At 49.4% G+C, this 26506-nt stretch overlaps 1 protein-coding gene across 3 annotated transcripts in view; it reads right to left on the bottom strand.

Moving 5' to 3' along the window:
- TECPR2 (tectonin beta-propeller repeat containing 2) overlaps positions 1-26506 on the bottom strand; it is a 97933-nt gene that overhangs the window by 12309 nt on the left and 59118 nt on the right. For 2 of the 3 annotated variants that reach the window (XM_029236568.1, XM_029236569.1), the window contains exons 16-17: positions 24997-25230; positions 16540-16688 (exon numbers count right to left, since the gene is read on the bottom strand). In XM_029236568.1, the coding sequence (XP_029092401.1) occupies positions 16540-16688; positions 24997-25230 (383 nt within the window). Of the gene's footprint in view, positions 1-14213; positions 16245-16539; positions 16689-24996; positions 25231-26506 lie in introns of those variants that run through there. The other variant, XM_029236570.1, reaches the window with a different exon arrangement.

The following is a 26506-nucleotide window of genomic DNA, read 5'->3' as shown; positions in this document are numbered from 1 at the left end:
GGTAAATTTTACGTGTGTGTATTTTACCACAATTTTTTTTTCTTTTAAATAAATTTATTTACTTATTTATTTTTGGCTGCGTTGGGTCTTCGTTGCTGTGCTGGACTTTCTCTAGTTGCCGTGAGCGGGGACTACTCCTTGTTGTGGTGTGCGGGCTTCTCACTGCGGTGGCTTCTCTTATTGCGGAGCACGGGCTCTAGGTGCGCGGGCTCAGTAGTTGTGGCATGTGGGCTCAGTAGTTGTGGCATGCGGGCTCAATAGTTGTGGCTCACAGGCTCTAGAGCGCAGGCTCAGTAGTTGTGGTGCACGGGCTTAGTTGCTCCACGGCATGTGGGATCTTCCCGGACCAGGGCTTGAACCCGTGTCCCCTGCGTTGGCAGGTGGATTCTTAACCACTGCGCCACCAGGGAAGCCCCTACCACAATTTTTTAAAAAACAAAAAGTAGACAGGCTTGGTTGTGACAATGTACTATTGTTTTGCAAGATGTCATCACTGGGGGAGACTGGGTAAAAGGTACACAGGGTTTCTATTATTTCCTACAAATGCAAGTGAACCTGCAGTTTTCACAATAAAAATCTCAATAAGAAAAAGAAGCAGGCAGGTTAGAATTTTGGTTTATTCATATTCAAAACTTCATAAAAATGAAAAAAAGAAAGACGGATGCAATTTGTAAAATGGAATAAATAAGGAATTTAAGATTTAACATCATTTGGAAATGCTAGAAAATTATGTATAATCTTGGTGTGCTTCCAAAGTCTGTGAGACAGTATGTGTGTGTGTGTGTGTGTGTGTGTGTGTACACGTGTGCAAGTGTATGAGTGTGTGTGGGTGTGTGCCTATTCCTGCTTATTTTTAAGTGTCCTTTAAAGATGAGCTGCAGTGCAGGTGATGGGGAGGGAGCCACACCCCCTTTCTGGAAGCACCCAGATCACAGCCACCAACCTGCTTTGATATTTACAAATCAAAGGGGCTGCTCATGACTGTAAACACCCCATGTTCTCAAAAGATAAGCACTCAGTTACTCATTATTATGAACAAGTAACACCAGTGTTACAGGATATACCATTACTCTCTCCCATTAACTGAGAGACTCTCCACAATTTATAAACTGAGATCTTGACTAGACATGATGTTGAAGTTAAGGGGTGAAGTTTTCACGTGATGGACTGTTCCCAAACTGGGACTCCGAAGGTTCTGCTGCTGTGCGCACCGGCCTGGGGGCCCAGAGTGACCGTTTTCAGGTTAAGGGATTCATCTTAGCTGCCAGATGCAGCAAAAATACAGCTGAGTTTAGATAACATGAGCTGGAAATGTGACAGGTTCCGTGTTTCCTGGAATCAAGACAAGCTTGTTTTTGAGTTACATACAGTACTTGTTAACTCTGACTCCAAGCTTCTCGTCTCGTATATTCCCCCAAGAATTCGGACTACAGTCACTAAGTTAGTTGTGGTAAGACCACACACTCTGAAGACCACACATACAGATGGCCAAAAAGCACATGAAAAGATGCTCAAAATCACTAATTATTAGAGAAATGCAAATCAAAACGACAATGAGGTATCACCTCACACCGGTCAGAATGGCCATCATCAAAAAGTGTACAAACAATAAATGCTGGAGAGGGTGTGGAGAAAAGGGAAGCCTCTTGCACTGTTGGTGGGAATGTAAATTGGTGCAGCCACGATGGAGAACAGTATGGAAACTAGTTTAAAAACTAGTTTTTAGTTTTCCTCAGAAAACTAAAAGCAGAACTACCATATGACCCAGCAATCCCACTCCTAGGCATATCTGGAGAAAACCATAATTTGAAAGGATGCATGCACCCCGGTGCTCACTGCAGCACTATTCACAACAGCCAGGACATGGAAGCAACCTAAATGTCCATTGACAGAGGAATGGATAAAGAAGATGTGGTACATATATACAATGGAATGTTACTCGGCCATAAAAGAAGAACAAAATAATGTCATTTGCAGCAACATGGATGGACCTAGAGATTGTCATACTGAGTGAAGTAAGTCAGACACAGAAAGACAAATACCATATGATATCGCTTATATGTGGAATCTAAAAAAAGGGTGCACATGAACTTAATTACAAAACAGAAACAGAGTCACAGATGTAGAAAACAAACTTGTGGTTACCAGGGGATGGGGGGGAGAGATAAATTGGGAGATTGGGATTGACATGTACACACTATACTATATATAAAATAGATAACTAATAAGAACCTACTGTATAGTCCAGGGAACTCTACTCAGTACTCTGTAATGGCCTGTATGGGAAGAGAATCTAAACAAGAGTGGCTATATGTATATGTATAACTGATTCACTTTGCTGTACAGAAGAAACTAACCCAGCATTTGTAAATCAACTATACTCCAATAAAAAAAAAAAAAGACCACACACTCATAGGATAAATGACTCTGGTAATCACAGACAATGGAGAGATACAGCTGATGGCTCTGGTCACCGGTCACCTGCCCTCCGCTGGTGGCAGCTGAGGCAGGCAGAAGTGTGCAACCCAGAAGTTGTTCAGCCCTCCCTCAGCTATTTTCACTAACATTGGTTTTCTACCCAATTTCGTGAGACTGCAAGCTTGGCCCCTGTGGTGTGTGGCCTCAGTTGCTTCAGGGGCCTCCGAACTGGTCTCCATCCTACCTGGGGCTGCAGGATAGTCTGCGCTGGGCATCTAACTGTCTTGCACCGTTGGCCACGGTCCCTGCTACCTGCAGGGCAACCCCCACCCCCCACAGCCCTGCACCCTCTCCCAGCAGCACCCCCTTTCTGGCCTCACGGTTGGCCAGGCCCAACAGCGCTGGGCTTTGGCTCTAAGCAAACAGGACTTTGCACCCCACCTCTGGATTCCCCTTTGCAAGACTGCTGCGAAAACCCTCCCTGCTCACAAACTGCCTGCTTCGCTGGCCTCCTGAAGGACCCCCTGCCCCATCTCCCAGCCCAAAGGGGCCCCATCCAGGCTTATCCCACCAGGCGTTGCCCAGTGAGCCCCCCACACCCCACTCCCCTAGGGGCTGGGCAGACTCGGAATCCGTCACGCTTTTCCATTTTCACAGCCCGCAGAGCTCCAAGCGTGGCTGGTCTCACAGAGCCTCTGCTCAAGAAACCCTCATGCAACTGGCATATCGGGGGGCAGCAAGGCTCAGGAACCCCACGTGAGGAGAGGGAGGGCAGCACAAGCAACTCCAGCTCAAGAGAAAACAGCCTCTTACTAAAAAGCTCTGGCTTTTCTGAATCAAGGGCTCACCAAAACCGATTTGGGGCTGGAAAGGATGCAGGAGACCGGCTAAGCCCAACCCCCTCATATCCTGGGTGAGAAAACTGACAAAACTAAGGCTGAGAAGTGAGGGTCCTGCCCATGGCTCTGGGGCTCAGACCAGAGTTCTCCAGACTTGTAGCAGACTGAGCCTTTGTCCCAAGGAACACACACACACACACACACACACACACCCTCACTCAGCCAGAATGTGAATAAATCCAGGAGAAAAGAAAAAAATTTGAAAATTTTGCAACCAAAGGTAATGTTTATCTAGACAGATCCTTCTGGTGTGGACTTTATGTGGCCTTGGATAAAACTCAGCAGGAATGTTTCAGGAACACCAAGGCGGATGAATCGGAGAGCCTGCAGAGCAGCACAGGCCACACCACGAAAGATGCCTTCTGGAGAGAAACCCTAACCCCTGTGGCCAGTCCCACTTTCTTGATCCCCTTCCTTCCCCTCCAAGTTGTGCCCTCCCTCTGTCCTAATGAACCTTGAATCCACCTAACATTTGTGACACACGGTGAACTTTGCCTTTCCTTGAGGATTTGGGGTCTGGACCGAGCACCCCGAGGCTGCTGTAGGGAAGCCCTCAGGCTGTCCCTGGGCACGTGGCCCCAGAGTTGTTGCACTTTCTGAGGTCTGTCGGGTCATTTTAGTTCTTCCGCGTTTTCTCCTGTAGGGGATCCTCGTGCTGCCTCTGGTCTATTCCTTCTCATTTCACATAAGCTTCAAACCTGGATACCAGTGTTAACAGCCTGTATTTAAAGTACCAGCAGGCTCTCAGACACTTTGGCCTTCAACTCAGCGTGTGACCTGGGGCAGACCCCCTCCTCCTCGGGCTCTGTGTCCTCAGCTGGAGGATGAGCAGGTGACCTGCGAGGCTCCCCTACCAGGTTTTCACGCTCTGAGTCTGGGACATGGCAGTTCTGGTTGCCCTGGGCCTGCTGTGCCGCCCAGTGGTCTCCCCCGAGGCCTGCGAGCCCCGCTCTGCGAGCTGCCTTGGACCCCTGTGGCAGGCACCCAGGGCAGGTGCACGGGAGCAGCTCTGCCAGTACTGGTGGAACACGTTTGGCTGAAGTATAGGATTTTACCTGGAGAATGAGTTGCACTGCTAAAACTGCTGACCCAGCTGAGCGAGGCCACCAGATGCCGGGCTCTGGATGGGAGCAAAGTTCCTCTGCTTCTTTCTTCCTCTAGTTGGCCGACTGCAAAGCCAGAGGACCTCCCCCCTGGGGATTCCTGCGCCGGCTCCTGCAATCTCCTAGGCCCCCGCATCTGGTCTGAATCCAGCAAGACATAGCATCTGCTAATTGCAGGGGGATGTGCTAAGAAAAACACTCGGAAACAGGTTTCCTGGGCAGCTGTTACGTTCCGTTCTTCCTGAGCAGGGGCTGGTGAGGTCGGCCGTGATCACTCTTTCTGTTCACCACTGGGGAGCGGACCCCAGCCCGGATGACTGTGCCCGTGGTCAGCAGCAGGGCTCCAGCGTTGCTGTGATACGAGGTCTGCAGAAACTCTATCCCAGGGTGCAAGTGCCTCCAAGAGCTTCTCACATTCAGCTGCTCAACTGAATGCCTGGTGCTGAGGCCCTGTTCACCGGCTGCTGCCCAGAGCAGCAAAGCCCAGAAGGGAAAGGTCCCTGGAGGTGACCCTATGGTTTGCTCCCCTGGGACCGCATGCAGACCCTTCCTGGTACTAGCACACACCTGTCAGCTGGGACAGATCCCTGGGTGTTTGTTTTAATCTCTGGATCATCGGGTGTTAGAGACCGGTAAGCGGACTGCTGCAGGGCTGGGGAGGCCCATCCGTACCCTGGCGGCCCTGGACTGGGGGTCACAGCCTTCCAGAATGAGAAGAAAGGTTTAGGGACAAATACCCCAGGGAAGGCTAATGTTTCTTAGGAACAGGGCTTGAAGGGATGAAAGCTCAAAACAACAGGTGTTCAAATGGAGCCATGGGAAAAAAGGCGACGTGGGGAAAAAAGTAAAGAGGTGGCAGAAAACCAACTGCCCTCAAAGTGGGGCCGCTCCGTCCAACAGCGTTAGACTCCATTTTTGGAGGTCTTCTCCCTCACCTGCAGGCAGCACCACTGTGTTCGTCAACGACTCAGTGTGTAACAGAGAGCTACACCGATACCTCGACACCACTCAGAGATGCTCAGAGGATTAAAGGAAAATGGACAGGAGGGAGGGGGCATCCTCTGAGGAGCCCTACCACCACGAGTGCGGAGTTGGAAGGGAGGACCTACACCATGGCTCTCAGCACTGGGTGTGTGTCCGAATCACCTGCAGTGCTTTGAAAAGCCCACAGCCTCCTGGGCAATGATAACAGAAGGAACACACGCATCTATCCTTGCAGTCCCTTCTGAAAGAAACAACACTACAGCGAGAGTGGAAGAGGTTTTTTTGTTGTTGTTTAAGTTCAAATCTCACAAGGATAATGACAAGAGGAGAAAACTGCCACACAACTTTGGAGGCTGGAAAGTGGAGAATGAGCAGGAAAGGACTCAGCAGCTGAGAGCAGGGACCCCCCCCCCAGCAAACCACACAGCCCGATCGCCGTGCAGAGACCGCAGCCAGCACGTGTCATGCACGCTCAGGGGCCCCAGCCAGGCTTGTGGGCCCCCCGCTTACACCAAGGTCACCAACGTCTACAGAAAGCCCCTGCGTGGAGAAGACAGCGGAGAGACAGAAAGCAGGCAACTCAAGGGACACGGAGACCACGCATGGGAAGAAACTTCAAAAACGTCCTAGAGGGCAAGGGAAGACTCGACCACTGTGAAACAGCAAAAGGAGCGTCCAGAAATTTAAAATATAATCACAGAGGAATTTCCTGGCGGTCCAGTGATTAGGACTCCATGCTCTCGCTCCCGAGGGCCTGGGTTCAACCCCTGGGCAGGGAACTAAGATCCCACAAGCCTCACAGTGTGGCCCCCCCCCAAAAAAAGTGTATGTTTGTGTGTGTGTGTGTGTGTGTGTGTGTATATTTTTATAGAAATAACCCAATAGAGGGGTTGCAGGATAAAGAAGAAAGATAAAAACATAAAGAGAAAGAAAATAGGAGAGAAAAGGTAAGAAAAGTAGAGGTCACTTTAGGAAGTCCACAGTACGAAAGCAGGACGCCCAGAAAGAGGACACAGAAATGGGAGGGGCAGAGGCCAGAAGGTGACTGCCAGCATGGGAACAGGACACATCCCAGAACAAACACCGTGAGCTCCAGGCTGAAAGGGCTCCTGGCACGAAGGATAAAACAGGCTCCCCCAGGCACATATCACTCTGCTCTCAGAACGCTGGGAACAAACAGATCTTACAAACTTCCAGAGAGAAAAAGCAGGTCAAATATCAAGGATCAGGTATTAGAATGGCTTCAGACTTCTCAACAGCAATACTGGACACCAGGAGATGACGGAAGAAGACCTTAAAATTCTAAAGGAAGTCTATTTCCAACCTAGACTGCTATACTCATACAAGGTCAAGGATGAACGTGGGCAAAGACTTTCAGACACACAATGCGGCCAAAAGTTACCTCTACAGACCCTTCTCAGGAACCGACCGGAGGATAAACTCCACCAAAAAAAAGAGACAGAAGAAGACACAGGATCCAGGAGAGAAGGGATCCAAAGCATGAGCAAGGCAAAGGGGGCCCAGGAGGACAGAGTGATCAGGCCAGAGGGCCGGCCAGAGCATCCAGGACAGATGACTCCAAGAATGGGATGGAGCCCACACGCCCAAGTGTACGGAAGGGAAACGGACACAGCTGGCAGGGAGAGCCTGGGGTTGAATGTGTAAAACACAGAAAACCAGATGGGAAAAAAAGACAACGATCGAGCCCAGGGAAAACAGAGAGTCGTGTGGACAAGCAAACGGAGTGCAGTTTACTGCCCGGCTCAGCTCTGAAGGGTGTGCGCCCCATCACAGCACCGCAGCTCCCAAGGACGGAAGCAGGGAGACGGGCGCATGGCTGGGGGGACAGGCACCCTTCCCTTCCAGCAGGAGTCAACTGAAAACCTCTAGAGCTAGAAGGATAGAGACACAGCTCCCTACGAAGTTACTCAGGGAGATGACGCCAAAAGAAAGGAGTTCTCTAGACGGGGGATGATGGGCGGGCAGACGCGTTTCCTGTAGCACACCTGTAGAACCAGCTGACGTGTAACCTGTACAGTTACGTGTGTGACTCTGATTAAAATAAGAACCAACCAATCAAGATGCCTGAGCCCCATCCCGCTGAGCTGATCTCCAGGGAAGGGACCCAGGCCTGGACATTCTCAGCAAGTACCTCAGCCGGTCCCCAGGTGGATGTGATTCTTCACTTTACTGGTCAGGAGATGAAGGGCCAGTGAGTTTGGACAACGTGCCCAAGGTCATTTGGTCTCATATGGAAAAAAATAACTTTTAGTTCAGGTTCTTTTTTTTTTTTTTTTTTTTTTTTTCAGTACGCAGGCCTCTCACTGTTGTTGCAGCCTCTCCCGTTGCGGAGCACAGGCTCCGGATGCGCAGGCTCAGCGGCCATGGCTCACGGGCCCAGCCGCTCCACGGCATGTGGGGTCTTCCCGGACCGGGGCACGAACCTGTGTCCCCTGCATCAGCAGGCAGACTCTCAACCACTGTGCCACCAGGGAAGCCCAGTTCAGGTTCTTTTGACTTCAAAGAGCAGACTCTGACACTGAAGGTCCTGGCTGGCAGAGCCCCAGGGGCCGCTGTGTCCCCGAGCACTGTCCCCTGCTGCTGAGGGGGAAATGCCGCCACACCTTCCCGCCATGTCAGCGAGACCTGACGCATCTGCGACAGAGCTGGCAGGCCAACGGGGGCAGCCGGTCTCGTCACCGAGAGAAGGCCTGGACCCCAACACACACTGGCTTCCTGTACCCCAAACATTCGTCGTCAGGGTCCCCACTCACCTGCCACCCCAGCCCTGCGTCTCACAGATGTGCACTCTGGATTCAGGGAGCCAGGCCGAAGAGTTTCACGGCTCACTGCAGGCCTTCCTCGCCTACAGCCTGTCGCGCCCCAGCCGTCGGGGACACCGACTGCCCCTGGGGTCAATGGCAAACTCTCCAGGCCAAGGGCCAACTCCCCCAGAACCTGAGCCCGAGGACCTCTTGAGTCTCCTGTCACACGATGCCCTTCCTGCATCCTCCCCTCCCAGAGGGTCTTGCTGGGTACGACTAGGATTTAGAGCCGAGAGGCACAAGAAACTGATGTCTCACCAGGCTGAGGATGGTCCCCAAGAATGGACCCCAACAACGAACTGTCCTGCCCAAAGCACCACGGAGCAGCACTTTTCCCTACTCAGAAACACTGGGCCAAATGAATTACTTGCTGGTCACTGGAAGTGCCCACTGGGTCTGCCAGGCCCAGTTCAAGGACTACATCGTCCACAGGAGCCAGAGCTGGCAACCCTTGGTGACCTGGGTCTCCTTCCTGGCTGCTACCCTGACCTACTGCCCCCTCTGCCTTTGGTCACCGAGCTTTCATCTCCCTCCAGGGGCGGCCTCCCTCACCCCTGCTCCCCTGCAGTGCCCAGCACAGCCCCACGCACTCTCGCATTCCTTTACACTTTTTTACTGTCTGATACATTTTAAACAGCTCTGCAGGGGTGTGACTCTCATAAAATAAAACGCACACATTTAAAGCGTACGATTTGTGGGAACTCCCTGGCAGTCCAGTGGTTAGGACTCCGCATTTTCACTGCTGGGACCTGGGTCCAATCCCTGGTTGGGGAACTAAGATCCTATAAACCGCGTGGCACAGCCAAAAAGGAAAAAGGGGTACAATTTGATCCCTGTTGCCATATGCCTACACTGCTGACACCACCCCGCACCCCTCCTTCATAACCCCTTCCAATCCTGCTGCCCTCACAGGTCCCCAAGCAACCACTGCTCTCTGGAGCTACAGATGAATCAGCATTCTCTAAATCTCATGTAAATTAATCATTATAATATGTATTATTTTTCCACCTGACTTCTTCACTCAACATAATAATTTCATCAAGTTCGGGTTATTTTCAGCCATACTTCCTCAAGTATTTTTCCTGTCACCTCCCCCCTCTCTTCTCCTTTGGAACTCTGACTATATTTATACTAGGCCACGTGAAGTTGTCCTGTGCTCACTCAGGCCCTGCATTTTTTTTCCAGTCTCTTTTCTCTCTGTTTCAGTTTGGAAGCTTTTAATCACTGTGTCTTCGAGCTCACCAATCTTTTCTCCTGCGATGTCTACACTGCCGCTGATCTCATCCAGGGGATTTGCATCTCAGGGATTACAATTTTTATCCCTGAAAGTTCAATTTGGGTCTTTTTTATGGCTCCCATTTTTCTACCTAACGTGTGCAATCTTTCCCCAGCTTCTAGAACATAAAGGATAAAGCCATAACAACTGTTGTAATGCCCTGCCTATGCATTTTATTTATTTGTTTATTTTTTGGCTGCTCTGCGTGGCTTGCAGGATCTCAGCTCCCCAACCAGGGATTGAATCCGGGCCCTCGGCAATGAAAGCACCAAGTCTTAACCCCTGGACTGCCAGGGAAGTCCCCATCCGTAATTATTATAATAACTGTCATTGTAATAATCTGCTAAGCAGACTCTTTACAAGGGCGGGAGCCACCCCTGCCTCACTCCCCTACGCGGCCTCGCTGTCTGCACTGCACACAGTCAAAGCTTCCACTGTCATAAACAGCATAAAAACAAAGAGCTTTGGGAACATTTCTGATTATTTCCCAAGACTGATTCTTATTAGATTATTCAGTTATGAACTTACTCCATAAGTAATATAAGTTCATTCCAAGATACTCACAAAACAGAAGTGAATTAAAGGAAGAAAAGCAATCAGGTGCAACAGCACCACACAGCTATAACCACTGCTGTCATTTTGCTGTATATCTTTATAGATTTTTTCAATGTACACACAATTTTTAAAAAATATTTATTTACTTATTTTTGGCTGTGTTGGGTCTTACTTGCGGCACATGGGATCTTCTGTTGTGGCACGTAGGCTCTTTGTTGCGGCATGCAGGATCCAGAGCACGTGGGCTCTGTAGTTGCAGCACACGGGCTCTCTAGTTGTGGCCCGCAGGCTCCACAGTTGTGGCACACAGGCCCAGTTGCCCCACGGCATGTGGGATCTTAGTTCCCTGACCAGGGATCAAACCCACGTTCCCTGCACTGGAAGGCGGATTCTTAACCATTAGACCACCACAGAAGTCCCGCACATAATTTTATTTTTTTTTAAACAAAAACAGAATCATCAGACATACTTGGTAACTGACATTTTTATTCTCCATGGGAAGAAAACCTCCTCTGGGAAGCACAGTGCAGGGGATGTCGCTGCCCATGCTGCACGCATCCTGCAGAACTCAACTTGGGCCTCAGCATGAACCCCTGGCAACATCCTCAGGAGCAGGGACCTCCTAGACACTAAGCATGTAACTAGCAACGCTGCTCTCTTTCTCTTATTAAAAAACCGGTACTGTCAGATGCAACTGTGTCTCATGTTTGGCACGCGGAGCTCTGAGCTCCCTGTCCCAGGATGCCGTGTCGTGTCTCCGTGTGGTATCGCTCACTGGGATGTGAGGAGGGATTTAACCCATGGTGCCCCAAATGCAGTGAGAGGAATCTGGTTTAATTACCCCCAAGGTCTTGTACTTTTATGTCAGGAGGGAACACGAGTCTTCAGAACACCCCAAAATTCTTAGAAGCAGGCGGCTGGTTGGACCTGCAGAGCTGGGCTTTGGGGTGTGGGTGCCCCGCTCCTTCTGCCATCCCCATCCCCTGTGTGTGTGTGACCTATGCCAGCCGCGGAGGAAGTATGAGCAGCATCCAGGGTCGCCCAGAGCCGCCCTGGACGGGAGCAGAGAGTGACAGCCACTCTCCCTGCGCCCTGTGCGCTCCCGGTGCCCCGAGACAAGTCAATGGAAGGCCCAGCAGGGGTGGGGGACTTCTCTAACCCTAACGCCTCTCCAACGCAAGCCTTCCTGACGTTAGCTGTGAACTTCTCTGAAGATCTGGATGTGTAAAGCAGCATCAAGTTCTGTGCCCGCTGGCAGCATCTGTGAGCACGGCATTCTCACGGGATTACCTGTTACCACGTTTGCATATTTATTTTGGGTTTTTTCTGTTCATATAGGTAAAAATACCCAAAGCAGCTGAGTTTAAAGTAAGTTTTTAAGTGTTCGTTTGGCCACTTACCAGTCATATTAGTCTTAGTTTTCCTAGTTTCTCTCTTTTCCAGGAAAAGCTATAATCCAGGCAGAGTAAACGACCACGGAGACCAGATGGAGACCAGGAAGAGTCAGCTGGAGGCTCCCATAGGGGAGGCCAGGACACTGGGCGGGCTAGGGAAGAGCAGGGGCTGCTCTGGAGGCGGAGGGGGCAAAGGGAGGGCAGAGAGGGTCCCCTGAAGGAAGAGGTGGGACCAGTGCGGGTGGGGCTAGCTGGACGAGCCTCTTCCCCTCGGGCATACAGTGCCCCCAGTGCAGCGAAATCACAGCATCAACTGTGCTCGCTTTACACACACCTCTACTATGGACAGAAAATTCTCCCACTGAAGCAGCAAACTCCAAAGAAAAGATGCTAAACATAACTATAAATATTTTCTCCAAATCCTTCCAAATGTTGGCAAGTCTGAAAACTGAGTCATTCGTTTTGAGTACTTTGTTAAAACTTCACCCCAAAACTCCTACAGGAGGGATGTTTTACCAGAGAAGAGTAAGGGACACAGAAATTGAGAAACCGCTGCTAATTTCAGAAGATCCCTGTGACTTCACTTCTCTGTGCCCTTTAGCATCTGTTACCGCTTCCGTTTGCTTCAGCTGCACACATCCTACCTGTAGACCAGGATGTGCATGCCCAAGAAGAAATAAAACAAACTAGAAAGAGATCGAGGACTTTCCTGGCGGCGCAGTGGTGAAGAATCCACCTGCCAATGCAGCAGACACGGGTTGGAGCCCTGGTCCGGGAAGATCCCACATGCCGCGGATCAACTAAGCCCGTGCGCCACAACTACTGAAGCCCGCGCTCCGCAACAAGAGAAGCCACCGCAATGAGAAACCTACGCACTGCAACGAAGAGTAGCCCCCCCCCCACTCGCCGCAACTAGAGAAAGCCCGTGCATAGCGACGAAGACCTGAAGCAGCCAAAAACAATTAATAAATAAATTTTTAAAAAAAGAGGTCGATTATGATCAAAACATGGAAACCCCATTTACATTCTGATACTTGAATTCAACCAAACTGTCCTTATTTTCTAAATCTTTTTTTTTAAATAAATTTATTTACTTTTGGCTGCGTCGGGTCTTCGTTGCTTCACGTGGGCTTTCTCTAGTTGCGGCTAGCAGGGGCTACTCTTTGTTGTGGTGCGTGGGCTTCCCATTGCGGTGGCTTCCCTTGTTGCAGAGCACGGGCTCTAGGCGCGCAGGCTTCAGTAGTTGTGGCACACGGGCTCAGCAGTTGTGGCTGGCGGGTTCTAGAGCGCAGGCTCAGTAGTTGTGGCACACGGGCTTAGTTGCTCCGCGGCATGTGGGATCTTCCCAGACCAGGGCTCGAACCCCTGTCCCCTGCATTGGCAGGCGGATTCTTAACCACTGCGCCACCAGGGAATCCCCTTTCTAAATCTTTTAACAGGGCCTCAGCCCACCCCACTCCCACCCCGCCACTGGACTAGTCTTCTCAGGACCCTCTGCAGCTTTAAGGTTAATTTGAAATTCAATTTAAAGGTAGGCTTTGTGCTAAAACACTGAGTGTGAGGCCACCGAGCATGTGACACGCTGCCTGGGCACAGCGTTCCATCACAGCTCCGGCAGACAGTGGCTGGCCCAGGACTTGGTCCTCAGCAGGGCTTGGAAAAGCTCAGCAAAGGGCCTGTGCAAGTGTAAGGCCTGTTTTTTGTCCCCACAGGAACCAACTCTCTACCTACAAATTCCACGGCCAAGTGCACTTCTTCTCCAGCGCACTGAAGCTACTGAATAAGAAAATGTGGTCTCGTTTAGTGGAGCTACGAAATAGTTAATGTTTAACAGCCTATTTAGCAACCACTACTTTATTCAAAGCACAGCTTTGAGGCCCTTTCATGTGAATTTGTTCTATTTTGGCCATTTTCCTGGGCAAAGCTGTAGATCACCACAGTCAATAGAGCACTGCAAGTAAAGCTTTCTTCCCCCAGTTTTAGCTTTGCTTCCTAGAGGTTATTCTAGAATCTAAATGTTGAAAGGAAGAGGAATTCGCAGTTTCATGCAGTCCTTGACGTGACACCAAAAGCATAAACAACTAAAGGAAAACGTAGATAAAATGGACTTCATCAAAATAAAAAACTTTTGTGCATCAAAGGACGCCATAAAGAAAGTGAAAAGACAATCCAGAGAATGGGAGAAAACATTTGTAAATCATAATTCTTAAAAGGGTCTAGTATCCAGAATATATAAAGAAGTCTTACAGCTCAATAATAAAAAGACAACCCAATTACAAAATGAGCAAAGTATGTGAATATTTTAGTTCTCCAAATAAGATATGCAAATGAACAATAAGCACATGAAAAGATGCTCATGAGTCGTTAGGGAAATGCAAATCAAAATCACAAGGACATGGGGATGTAATGTACAGTATGGTGACTATAGTTAATACTGTATCGCATATTTGAAAGCTGCTAAGAGAGTAGATCGTCAAAGTTCTCATCACAAGAAAAAAAAATTCGTAACTACGTATCATGACAGATGTTTACTAGACGTATTGTGGTGATTATTTTGCAAGATATACAAATACTGAATCATAATGTTGTACATGTGAAACTAATACAATGCCATACGTCAATTATATCTAAATTTTTTAAAACCCTATTGAGGGACTTCCCTGGTGGTCCAATGGTTAAGAATCCTCCTTCCAATGCAGGGGACGCGGGTTCGAGCCCTGGTCAGGGACCTAAGGTCCCACATCCCTTGTGGCCAAAAAACCAAAACATAAAACAGAAGCAGTATTGTAACAAATTCAATAAAGACTTCAAAAATGGTCCACATCAAAAAGATCTTAAAAAAACAAACAAACCATAAAAACCAAATGAATTATAACAAAAAGTGCCAAGTTGGATCAGATCAGCTTTCCTTTCTCTACAGGTCTGTTCTAATATAAATCAGAACATTCAGTAACCCACACAATATAAAAATTAATTTTTCCTGTTTCAATAAACTTTTTTACCCTGTTTTTTAAAAGAAGCCCACAATGAGATACTATTTTACAACTATTAAGGTGGCTAGAATTTAAAAACTGGGCAAGAGAAATTTTGCAGTGAGGATGTAGAGAAATTGGAATCCTCATACATTGCTGGTAGAATGTAGAATGGTGCAGCCACTGTGGCAAACAGTCTGGCGGTTCCTTAAGAAGTTAAACATATGATCACCATATGACCCCACAATTCCACTTAAAGTTATACACCCAGCAGAACTGAAAACGCATGTCCACATAGCCTTGTACACGAATGTTCACAGCAGCATTATTCACAGTAGCCAAAAAGTAGGAACAACCCAAATGTCACTCAACTGATGAATGGATAAGCAAAATGTGGTCTATGCATACAATGGAATATTAGTCATAAAAAGGAATAAAGTACTGACACACGTTACAACATGGATGAACTTTGAAAACATGAAGCCAAGTGAAAGATGGCAGATGAAAAGGCCACATATTATATGATTCCATTTATATGAAAAAGGAAAATCCAGAATAGGCAAGTGCATAGAAACACAAAGTAGATTAGTGGCTGCCAGGGGCTGAGGAGACAGGGGTTCTGGAAGAAAAGGGAGTGTCTACCAATGGGTAGGGGGCTTCTTTTCGGGGTGGTGAAGAAGTTCTAGAATTGGATAGCAGTGATGGTTGTACAACTTTTCGAATACACTAAAAACCACTGAGCTGTATTGCTGTAAAATGGTAATTACAACTCTTTAAGAAATAACATAAAGCCGCCAGAGGCTGACAGCGCCATACCACAGGAGCAGGCAACAAGAGGGCGCCTCGTCTGAGGGGGCGTCACATCAGCAATGAAACCAGCTAGAGGTCGGCTTGCCTTCACCCTCGCTGCGCACCAGCAGAGCCCACAGTGCCCGCGACAACGCCTGCCCCTGTCGCCTGACCGTGGCTGTCAGCGCACCGCCGTGTGCAGACGAATGCGGAGCGGGCGTCTGCCACAGCGCTTTCTAATTCACAGACACGATTCTACTCGCTCTTCGCAGGACCCTGTGAGGAGGAAGATCCACGTGCAGCCAGCCTCCCCGTGGCCATGAGCGCTGACCAATGACCTCAAAGAACTCGGGACCGGACTCCTGCCCAACTGTAGGGTCTCCCAGCACAGGCCCTGTGTCCCGTGGGCAGGACTGGTGGTCCTCACGACCAGCCCTGCACCTTGACCTCAGCTGCCCCATCCCTGAGGGTTCATGATGCCCAAAATGTAGACAGTCATGAACACAGGCATTCATCCAAACACCTGATTTCCTTCTTGTCCCCGTTGAGCACTTTTTGTTCAAGGACTAACCACTCGTGCCACACTGCCACCTCTGCATATGGCAACTTCATTTATTTCCCCAACAAAGTCACAAAGTGGGGACTAGCAACAGTTAGAGCAACTAACTCTCACTAAGTCACAGCCCCCCATTTATAAATTTTAGCAGAAATACATTTAACGTAGCAACCAGGCCCATCAGGCACTTAAGGGTAACTAAACAGTGCACTAAAATCACACTCCCGCTTCTGATTCGAGCGGTGGGACAGTCAAAAGAAACGGAAAAACATGTAGGATACGTGGTAAACTGAAATACGGCCGGGGTCGGGGGAGGGGACGGGGCGCACGAGGAGAAGAATTTCTTCAACAAACCAGGAAAGGCACTCACAAAATAATAATACATTCTCTCTATGACAAGATTTGAAAATGACTTTTACTTTCTTCTCTATACTTTTGGATATTGTTTGATGTTTTCAAAAATAATGTTCATTCTGTAAAAAGTTAGAAATGAAACACTTTTACTTTGAGAAAGAAAAAAAGCAGCATTGGCTCAGATAATCGTTAATCTGTTCGGCCCTAAACTTCACAAACATCAAATTCCGGGTGTGGGATGCCAGCGAATGAGCGTGTGTTGACCTGGGGCACACCTTAGTCCCCAGGCTCCCTGACACGCCCCTCCTCCCCCAGTTGCTGGGAGGCCACCCTAGCAGGCACGGTCCTCTCCCCAACACCAGCACCCGAGCAGCTTACCGACGAGCAAGTTGGTATCAGTTAACTTTTGCTTACCTGGACAGGCGGTTCAATCATTATCCAGGCTGGAAGCATCAGACTGGGATTCAGAGGCTGGGTACCCACGCGGAAGTAAACTCCACCCCTGGAATCACAGGCCCAGACGTGCTGATTCCCACATGCCAGGCTCATCAGTTTTACAGCTCCTATAGACAAACAGAGAAAAAGTACACACGTTAATTCCTCCTGTGAGATGACTCACGTTTCATTTAATCTATGAACTTTGATTTTATACTTCAAAGAAAGAGATGATGCTGCCTTTGCAGGTGAACTCTGTTGCTTGAGGACATTACAGTGCACGGGAGTCACCAACGCCTCTGGCTGCCCCGGCACCTGCCCCGCGCCACAGAGCAGCCCTTGCACACCACGGGCAAAATAATCAAGATGCCATCCGGACAGTGCCCTGAGCCACCAAGCCCGGCAATTAATATCTCAGTGTGGGCCCCGTCAATAGATATGTGACTATTACCAGCAAATTCTGGATTTGGGGCAAGGGAATTCATCTTTTAGGTAATCTTTTTTTTTTTTGGCTGCGTAGGATCTTAGTGGCAACACGCGGTATATTCATTGTGGTGCGCGGGCTTCTCTCTAGTTGCAGCGTGTGGGTTTTCTCTTTGGCTGTGGCGTGCAGGCTCCAGGGCACGCGGGCTCTCTCGCTGAGGCGCAAGAGATCAATAGTTGTGGCACGCGGGCTTAGTTGCCCCGCGGCATGTGGGATCTTAGTTCCCCAACCAGGGATCAAACCCGTGTCCCCTGAAGTGGCAGGCGGATTCTTTACTCCTGGACCGCCAGGGAAGTCCCTCTTTCAGGTAATCTTGATCCTAATTAGAATTAAAATTAACTAAGCCTCCCAGGATCTTCATTTTTCTTTTTACATTTCTCCTTGTTTATTAAACCAATTTTAAGAGGAAAGGAAATGGGAGGAGTCTTCAAAGAGAAACTTGATTAATAGTTTATCTGGCAGAAAGAGCAACAGCCCATAGTTACTGACCTGCACGACAATGATGCAGCACGGCTCTTGCCGCCCCAGCTCATGTGTGAGGCCGTCAGGACGCAGACCCCGGAAAAGAACGTGGAGAAGCCGGGAGGCAAAGGGCAGGCCGCAGCTTGAACCCAGGCCTGCCTGACCCACCCCGCCAGCCACCTCTGACCTCCAGGGCCCCACATCCCGTGAACACACAGATCTTACACGGTCAGTTCCCTCGCTTTTGACAGATGAACATGCCTGGGTAACCCACGGCTTATCAAGTTATGGAATGTTTTCATTGCCCCAGAAAGTTCCCTCAAGCCCCTTCCTCAAGAAAGTTCTGCCCCTCTGCCCCAAGGCAGCCACTCTTCTGATTTCTATCGCCATGTATCTGTTCAGTCTGGTCTAGATGACTGTAAAAACAGAATCACAGGTATGCACTCCCTGGGCCCGGCTTCTTTCACTCGGCGTGATGTTCCGTTCATGACATTCATCTTTTTACTGCTGAGTTTGAGTCCGCCGCATGCGAACGCCACAGTTACCGGTGCATCCTGCTGATCATTTGGGCCATTTCCACTTTTTGCTATTAGGAGTAAAGCTGCTATCATCATTCCTGCAGAAGACATTTTTTTGTGAACATGTGTTGTTTTTCTTGAATAACACCTAAGAGTGGAGCTCCAGGCTATAGGGTAGATATCTGTTTAACGTGGAAAGAGACCACCAGCCTTCCCGTTTTACACGCCCACCAGCGGTGTGTGCTGGTGGCTCACACCCTCACCAGCGTCCACTTCTGGCACCTCTGTCAGCCATTCTAGCAGGTGTAAAGTGGCATCATGGTTTTATTTGCATTTCCCTGGTAACTAGTGATGTTGAGAATCTTTTAATGTGCTTATGGGGGGCATCTGTATACCTTCTTTTGTGAAGCATCCGTCAAGTCTTTTGCCTGTTTTTTCAAGGTGAACCGTTTGTCTTCTGATGACTAAGTTAGAGGATGACTCATTTTGACTGTAAAGCAGGGGGAAAAGGCGGTGCGGCTACATCCACTGGCCGTGCTGCTCTTGGCCACCTCACACAGTTGTCACCGGTATCAGATGACAGCCCATGTGTCTACACCAAAACGTACAGGCACGGATCCTGCTATGGGGAAATCTCGTCACATGTGTTTAGCTTAAAAGTATCAACCCACTACTACTGAAAAAATTCTTAGTATCCCTTTGTACGTTTCCTGAAGATGATGATTTCTCTTATACTGAAATTAGCTGTATTTTAAAAATCTTTTATAGAATGTCTTACCAGGGAGTTAAAATAGACATCCTAGAGCTCTAACATTACCCATGAAAAGATTTGTAGCGATCCAAATAAAGGACTTTCAGCAGTAAATTCCAGAAACGGCCGAGAAACAAATTCTAATTTTAAAATGCTAATTAAAAATAATTTTATGTTGGAGTCGTCAAGCTGCCCTAACAGGAACTACAGGTGGTAGCTGCTCACGGGAAGAGAGTTACATGGTGACAAAAACACACTGGGTCAGCATCTCAGAATTAGCAGCGAATAACGCCACCACCAGTGAAACACGGAGTTCATATTACGAGGCAAGCGTTCTTTTAAAACAAACATAAAAGGTTGCTAGAATATACACTTCAGTGTATAAATCAGCTTATTCTGAATTGAAGAGACAGGTCAAAGAAGAAAACGTTTAATCGAGGGCTTTTCCGTAGTCTCCTGCTTCACAGAGGGTCTCCCAGGCTGCCTGGGTGCAGGTGTGTGAGGTCAGGGCAGGTGGCAGAGAGCACTGGCCTCCCCAGCACTCCCCGGCTCGTCAGTGTCCCTTGGAGTTAAGCGGGCTCCCATCACTGGTTCTGGACAATGGGCTGTGGGCAGAAGGGATCTGCCACTTCTGAACTGAACCATGAAAGAGCTGGCAAGAGGGCCTTGCCTTTCAGCTGTCCCCTGCCGCAGTGACCAGAGGGGCAGAGCCACAGAGCACCGCAGGGGGTCAGTAAGCCACCACCTGGGAACCACTACCACAACCATCGAAAGACTGACAGGTCGAGAGCCAACTTCGCGGGAGCAGCAAGCAACCTTCACTGTGTTACATGGCTGGTATTTGGGACTCGTTACTATAACAATATTAGTCTGACTAACACAGACATGCTGCGATTTTCCTGTCTTCCCCCTATTTTGTTCTTCCCTCCCATTTAAAAAAAAAAAAAGTTTTAATTACTTTATTCAACAGATGAGACATTTTCCCTTTAGGATTACTTTTTAAACATATATTTTAGAACAAAAAGTGGCATTTATTTGGTGTTTTACTATTTATAAGACACTTTTCTGCATAAATTACTATATAAGCCTACTTGTTATCTAAAGGCACGAACCGACACTGAGTATTTCTTCATTAAATGCTGTGACCAGATGTATTCAATTACAAATTGCATTAGTTTGCTAAACACGCCAATGCCTGACATATGCATAGTTATGCGTACTGGGAAATCAAACGTTATGAGCATATTAAATACCTGCTAAATGACGCAAATTTTCTTCCAAAAACTAGGATTGTCATAAATCATAAAATTCCATATTCAGTCTCTATAACTGGGTTCAGTAGCTAGACATTTACTTGAAGAATTCTCTTAATCTAAGAAATGGAAATCAAAACTACAATGAGATACCACCTCACACCAGTCAGAATGGCCATGATTTTTAAAAATCTACAAAAAAAAATCCACAAATAACAAATGCTGTAAAGGATGTAGAGAAAAGGGAACCCTCCTACACTGCCGGTGGGAATGTAAGTTGGTGCAGCCACTATGGAGAACAGTATGGAGGTTCCTCCGAAAACTAAAAATAGAGCTCATATGATCCAGCAATCCCACTTCTGGGCATATATCTGGACAAAATTATAATTCAAAATGACACATGCACCTCTATGTTCACAGCAGCACTACTCACAATAGCCAAGACATGGAAACAACCTAAATGTCCATCGACAGATGCATGGATAAAGAAGATGCGGTACATATATATAATGGACTACTACCCAGCCATAAAAAGACAAAATAATGCCATTTGCAGCAACATGGATGCAACTAGAGATTATCATACTAAGTGAAGTAAGTCAGAAAGAGAAAGACAAACACCATATGATTATCACTTATACGTGGAATCTAAAATATGACACAAATGAACCTATCTATGAAACAGAAACAGAATCACGGACGTAGAGAACAGACAGATGGAGTGGGAGGTTGGGCTAGCAGATGTAAACTATTATATATAGACTGGATGGACAACAAGGTCCTACTGTACAGCACAGGGAACTATATTCAATATCCTGTGATAAACCGTAATGGAAAAGAATATTTAAAAGAAGAACGTAGGGCTTCCCTGGTGGTGCAGTGCTTAAGAATCCACCTGCCAAAGCAGGGGACACAGGTTCGAGCCCCGTGTCCATCATCAAAAAGACAACAAGGGACTTCCCTGGTGGTCCAGTGGCTAAGACTCCGAGCTCCCAATGCTGGGGGCCCAGGTTCGATCCTGGTCAGGGAACTAGATCCCACAAGCATTGCACCAACTAAAGATCCTGCATGCCACAACGAAGGTCCCACACGTGGCAACAAAGATCCTGCATGCTGCAACTAAAACCTGGTGCAGCCAAAAAAAAAAAAAAAAAAGATTTAAAAAGACAACAAATAACAAGTGTTGACAAGAATGTGGAGGAAAGGGAACCCTGCTGGTGGGAATGTAAACTGGTGCAGCCACTACGGAAACCATTATGGAGGTTCCTCAAAAACTTAAAAATAGGACTATCACCTGATCCAGCAATTCCACTCTTGGGTATTCATCTGAAAAAAATGAAAACACTAATTTGGAAAGATATATGCCCCCCAGCATGCTGTTCACTGCAGCATTATTTACAATAGGCAAGATATGCAAGCAACACAAGTGTCCATCAATACACACACACACACACACACACACACTGGAATATTACTCAGCCTTAAAAAAGAATGAAATCCTGCCATCTGCTACAAAGTGGATTGATCTGAAGAGTGTTACACCTAGTGAAATGTCAGACAGAGAAAGACAAATGTATGTTTCACTTATATGTGGAATCTAAAAAAACAAAATAAATGAACAAATACAACAAAACAGAAATACCCTCACAGATTCAGAAAACAAACTAGTGGTTACCAGAGGGGAGTAGGAATGGGGGGAGGGGCAAAACAGATGAAGGGGATTAAGGGATACAAACTACCATTTAAAAAGCAAATTAAGGACTTCCCTGGTGGCACAGTGGTTAAGAACCCACCTGCCAATGCAGGGGCCATGGATTCGAGCCTCGGTCCGGGAAGATCCCACATGCTGTGGAGCAACTAAGCCCGTGTGCCACAACTACTGAGCCTGTGCTCTAGAGCCCGCAAGCCACAACTACTGAGCCTGTGTGCCACAACTACTGAAGCCCACACGCCACAACTACTGAAGCCTGCGCGCCTAGAGCTCATGCTTCGCAACAAGAGAAGCCACCGCAATGAGAAGCCCACACACCGCAATGAAGAGTAGCCCCTGCTCGCCGCAACTAGAGAGAGCCCGCGCACAGCAACGAAGACCCAACACAGCCAAAAATGAATAAATAGATTTATAAAAAATTTTAATAAAATAAAATAAAAAGCAAATTAATTACAAAGATGTAACATACAGCACAGGGAATATAAACAATAATAATAACTGTGTATGGTGTGTAATCTATAAAAATATCAAGTCACTATACAGCACACCTGAAGCTGATGTAATATCGTGTGTCAACTCTACTCCCAAAAAAGGGCATCTGGGAAAGAGAAGTTTGCTACTGAACAGAATCCTCACAGGTAGAACCACAGTCTTGAAAAGGCTGTGCTTCCTTTCACTGCTGTGAGCACCACCATGGCCAACTTTTAAAAGAACAATGAAGCACCCCAGGTAACCCCAGGCAAGTAAGCAAGGCAGCATTAACGTTACTTGCGTTACTACGCTCTGTTCACTACCCCCCAATGAGTGCTGCCAGATGACAGCCTGCCATGGACACTGGCAGGGAGCACACACCTGAACTCAAAATCTGCATCCCCTAATACTTTTTTTAGAAACCTCGATTCACCGGTTTGTCCCACAGGCTACACAGACCATCCCTGGAAAGGGCCAAACAACAGAGTAGCCGGTGGCCCTGACCTGCCTTTTGCTGTGCCCCCACCCTGGCACGCGGAAGGCCAGCACCCCTCCTGCTGTTCCCTGCACGCCTCCCCTGCCTACCAACTCTGGACTTGCTTCGTTCTCCCAGGACGTTCAGAATATGGTAAAATAAGTCTTTATCCATCCTCTCAGCAACGGCCAGTAACCCAGATAAACAAAATCCAGAGCTCAGGGCAGGAAAAAGACTAAGCAAGGCAGAGCTTCCTGGACTCGGCCCCCGTCACACACGGCGCCAGACCCGAGCGAGCACCACCCCTCCCCCAGCAGCTTGAGGAGTTGGGCAGCTTTCAGGCCGCCACACCTGCCTGAGACAGGTTGCGTTTGCACATGATGCTTGCTTGCACCATCTCTCTGGGGCGGGGATTGCCGTTACCATCAGAAAGGTGAGGACTGAGGTTTCAAGGTAACCTGGCTAGCACTGCTCCCGCTGCCGCCCTGCCTCTGCCGGGAGCCCCAGGTGAGGTGGTGAGGGCCCAACCACCTCACCTGCGGTCTGTGTGAGCCACTCCAGGCCTGGCTGGACTGCGGACGATTCTGCAGGCAAGAGGCAGGGCGGCTCTGTGAAAGCCTGCCGTTCTCGGCTCCCGCAGCCCTGCCCCCAGCACGCAGGGGAAGCCAAAGCACAACCTGGACTCAGGGTGGCCCTGCCTGGCCCCTCCCACTCTGAAAGGGAGACTCAATCCCACCGAAGCCCAGTCACTGCCCTTGAAAGAACGGCCACCGACCCCAGGGAAACCCAGCCAGCCGCCTCAGAGGCCTGTAACACTCTGGCTAGTGCGCCAGCGCGGGAGGACTGGACTGAATGGGAAGGGAGGCATGAGCTGTGCGCCGGAGCCCGGAGGCCAAGCCGCACTCGAGGCCGTTCTCTCGGCACGTGCTGCAGCACAGAGGCCTCCTCTGAGCGGTGGTGCCGGGCAGAGCTCTGCTTCTGCCCCAGAGGGGGCAAGGGCAGGGGCCCCAGCGCTCCCAGGATCCTGTAGCAAGGAGGACACCAACCTCGCCCTGGCCTTTTTACCTCCAGAAACTCCCAAACTGCTCTGCTTGGGGGCCAAAGGAGGATGGCTCAGGCCCACAGGATCTCTGAACCAAGGAAAGGCTCCCCGGGGCAGGCGGGAAGACGGCCCCGCACTGGCAGGCAGAGCCACGGCCAGCTGCAGCCTCTCTGGTCCATCACCATTGATGATGGCGGCTGGCAGGCACTCTCAGAAGCTGGACTGTGACCGGCCTTGGGGCCGGGATTAGGTTCAAAACACAGGGTGCGAGTGAGGCCAAAAGCACGATCAAAATGACCCTGGAAAATTCCTAGCTTTGGAACAAAGCTTACTTCTTTAGTGGAGAACCAACCTGCTTCTTTAGCTAAGCTGGGTTGTATTTGGGGGCCTTGTGGGACAAAAGAATGACGATACCTCTGCACGTCATGGGATGGTGAGAGGCCGTCAGCTGGAGACGCAGCCAGGGGCTGCCAGGGCGGGAGGTGGACAAGGCGTCCTCCCTTCCCTTCTGCCTTCTTTGTCCTTTTTTTTTCAAACGAGTACATGTGGCTGAATTCTCAAATGACAATGCTTGTAAAATTCAATTCTACCACCTAACAAACAAAACACCGGTTATCAGTTCACCAGAACGGGAAACTGTTGGGCAGGGAAGTATTCCTAAGGCTTGCATGGACTCCGGAGCTGCCTGGCGCAGCCTGCACCTTCTGACAGCCACACCTGCCCATCTGCCCAGAGGATAACCTAAGGGTGTGGGCTCATTCCATCATCGTATTCCTTGGAACAGGAATGAATTATTTATAAGTGGCCTCATGCTGCTTGGCTGCCCTGCAGCCCTGTAGGGGAGACTCAGAGAAGGGCGGCAGCGGGAGGCGGCACACACCCCTCCAGCAGAGGGAGAACTGGGCACTCTCCAGGCTGCGGGCCGCGGAAAGAGCACAAAGCAACTGCCACATTCAGACAGACCAGCAGAGGCAGCTGCATCCACAGGATCATCTCGAGCGTGTCTTACAGCAGCTTTCTCTGAGTTCATGCTCCTCCTGGGTTCTGAAAACCCTGTGACGCGTAAAGCGTGGGAAAGAAAAGCTCCTCACAAAATTCTTAAGAGGCCCATTACCCTGCAAGAGCGGCTAATCCACCTCCTGAAATCCAGCAACCGACCAAGCAACCTACAAGAATTCACGAGAGTTGGACACAGGGCCCCGGGAAGCAGGTGAGACACCCCTCCTGATGAGGCTGGAAGGCAGGGCCTGGCGGCGGGGGCGGGCATACCTAGCTGCGAGAGGTCCAGCCTCGTCCAGTGCATGCCCGTGGGGCAGCTCGCGGACAGTGTCCGGATGAACACCTGGCCGAGGCTGTCCAGGGCCCACAGGGCGTCTTGGCAGGCGGCGTAGGCCCTCATCTCGGCGTCGGGGGGCAGCTGCACGGTGGACGGGCGTGACTGGGCGTGCTGGGCGCTGACGCGGCACAGGTCCTTGCTGCTCTGGCAGAGCCACAGGGAGCTTCCTGCGGAGAGGTCATGGCGTCACCGGCGAGCCTCTTGGGGCAGCCTTTGCCTTCAGAGGCTGGCTGCCCAGCTCCCACCCTCACTCCCCACCTCGGGGAAGGAGCAGCCAGGACTCAGGGGGACGCACCGGGACCAGCCAGTTCATAGGAAACAAGTCCGACACATTTAAAGAAATGAAAGGAAGCTGGACTAACGAGACCTTAGGAGGCCCACAACGTTGCCTCAGAGGCCCGGACCTTGGACGTTGTATAATGGACTGGGAAGCGTTCAACTAGGTGTGTTAACCAGTGTCCTAGAGGGAGCAAGGTCAGCAATGCCTCGGAAGGATGGCACCGAGGACCCTCTCCTGTCCTGGGGGCGGGGTGAGGGGAGGTCTGGCAGGGTGGAGGCTGCTGGAAAAGGCCCGGAAAGCTGGAAAGCCTTTTCCTCCCATCCTCACCTCAAAATGGCATGCTTTCATTCTCTCCCCCGTTTTTAGAGTCCTTCAGGTTTAATTCACTTTAAAATGCAAACCACACTTGGGGAAATTAAAACCTCAGTCAGAATATATTATCTAAAGTATATCGAAAACTTGGGACCAGTTATGGTCTGGAATTCAAAATTACCCTGGACCTTGAAAACATAAGGTAATGGGCATGCCATACGTTTACGGAACAGCCTGGGAGCCAGGCAGTACCCCCCCCCCCCCGCCCCCCGCAAGAAGTGCAGCAACGTTCCTGCAACAAAACACGTCACAGTCAGTCTGCAGGACAGACGGAGGCAATAAGGAGCCTCCCATCAGCTCAGGTCAGGTTTTGCTGCCGAATGATTTGTGCCAGGCTTGGGAAAGCACCTATGGTTTGCAGAGCTTACTTATTGCACAACTGCGGTCAGAACGATCTGGCGAGGAAGCATTTTATTGTACTGACCAAGTTCTACACATCCTAGTGGGACTATGAGCTCGAACTCACCAACTGCAGAGACCCCCGACATCTTCTCATCTGACTCTCAGCGTGATCCTGGGAGGAGGCTTCGGCCTCCGCTGGGGCCGCCTGACTGCCCCAGCTCTCATCTCCTGGGGTAGCTGCGCTGTCTCTCCTGGCTCCAAACCCCGAGCTGTGGTCAGGGCTTTGGGAGGTCTGCCCTACCAGGGGCATGACAGTGGGACTTAGGCCAGCCAGAGGCTGTAAACCAGCCTGTGAGGAGGTGACAGAATTCACAGGGGAAATGGCCAGGCACCCAGAGAAGCCTGGTGCCTACTGGCCCTGTGCTATGGCCCTGAGACATGTCACTGAA

This window comes from Monodon monoceros, unplaced genomic scaffold, assembly GCF_005190385.1.
Source record: "Monodon monoceros isolate NGI ecotype Baffin Bay Population unplaced genomic scaffold, NGI_Narwhal_1 Super_Scaffold_21, whole genome shotgun sequence".
Classification (NCBI taxonomy): Eukaryota; Metazoa; Chordata; class Mammalia; order Artiodactyla; family Monodontidae; genus Monodon; species Monodon monoceros.
This window is presented reverse-complemented; position numbering and strand designations above follow the sequence as displayed.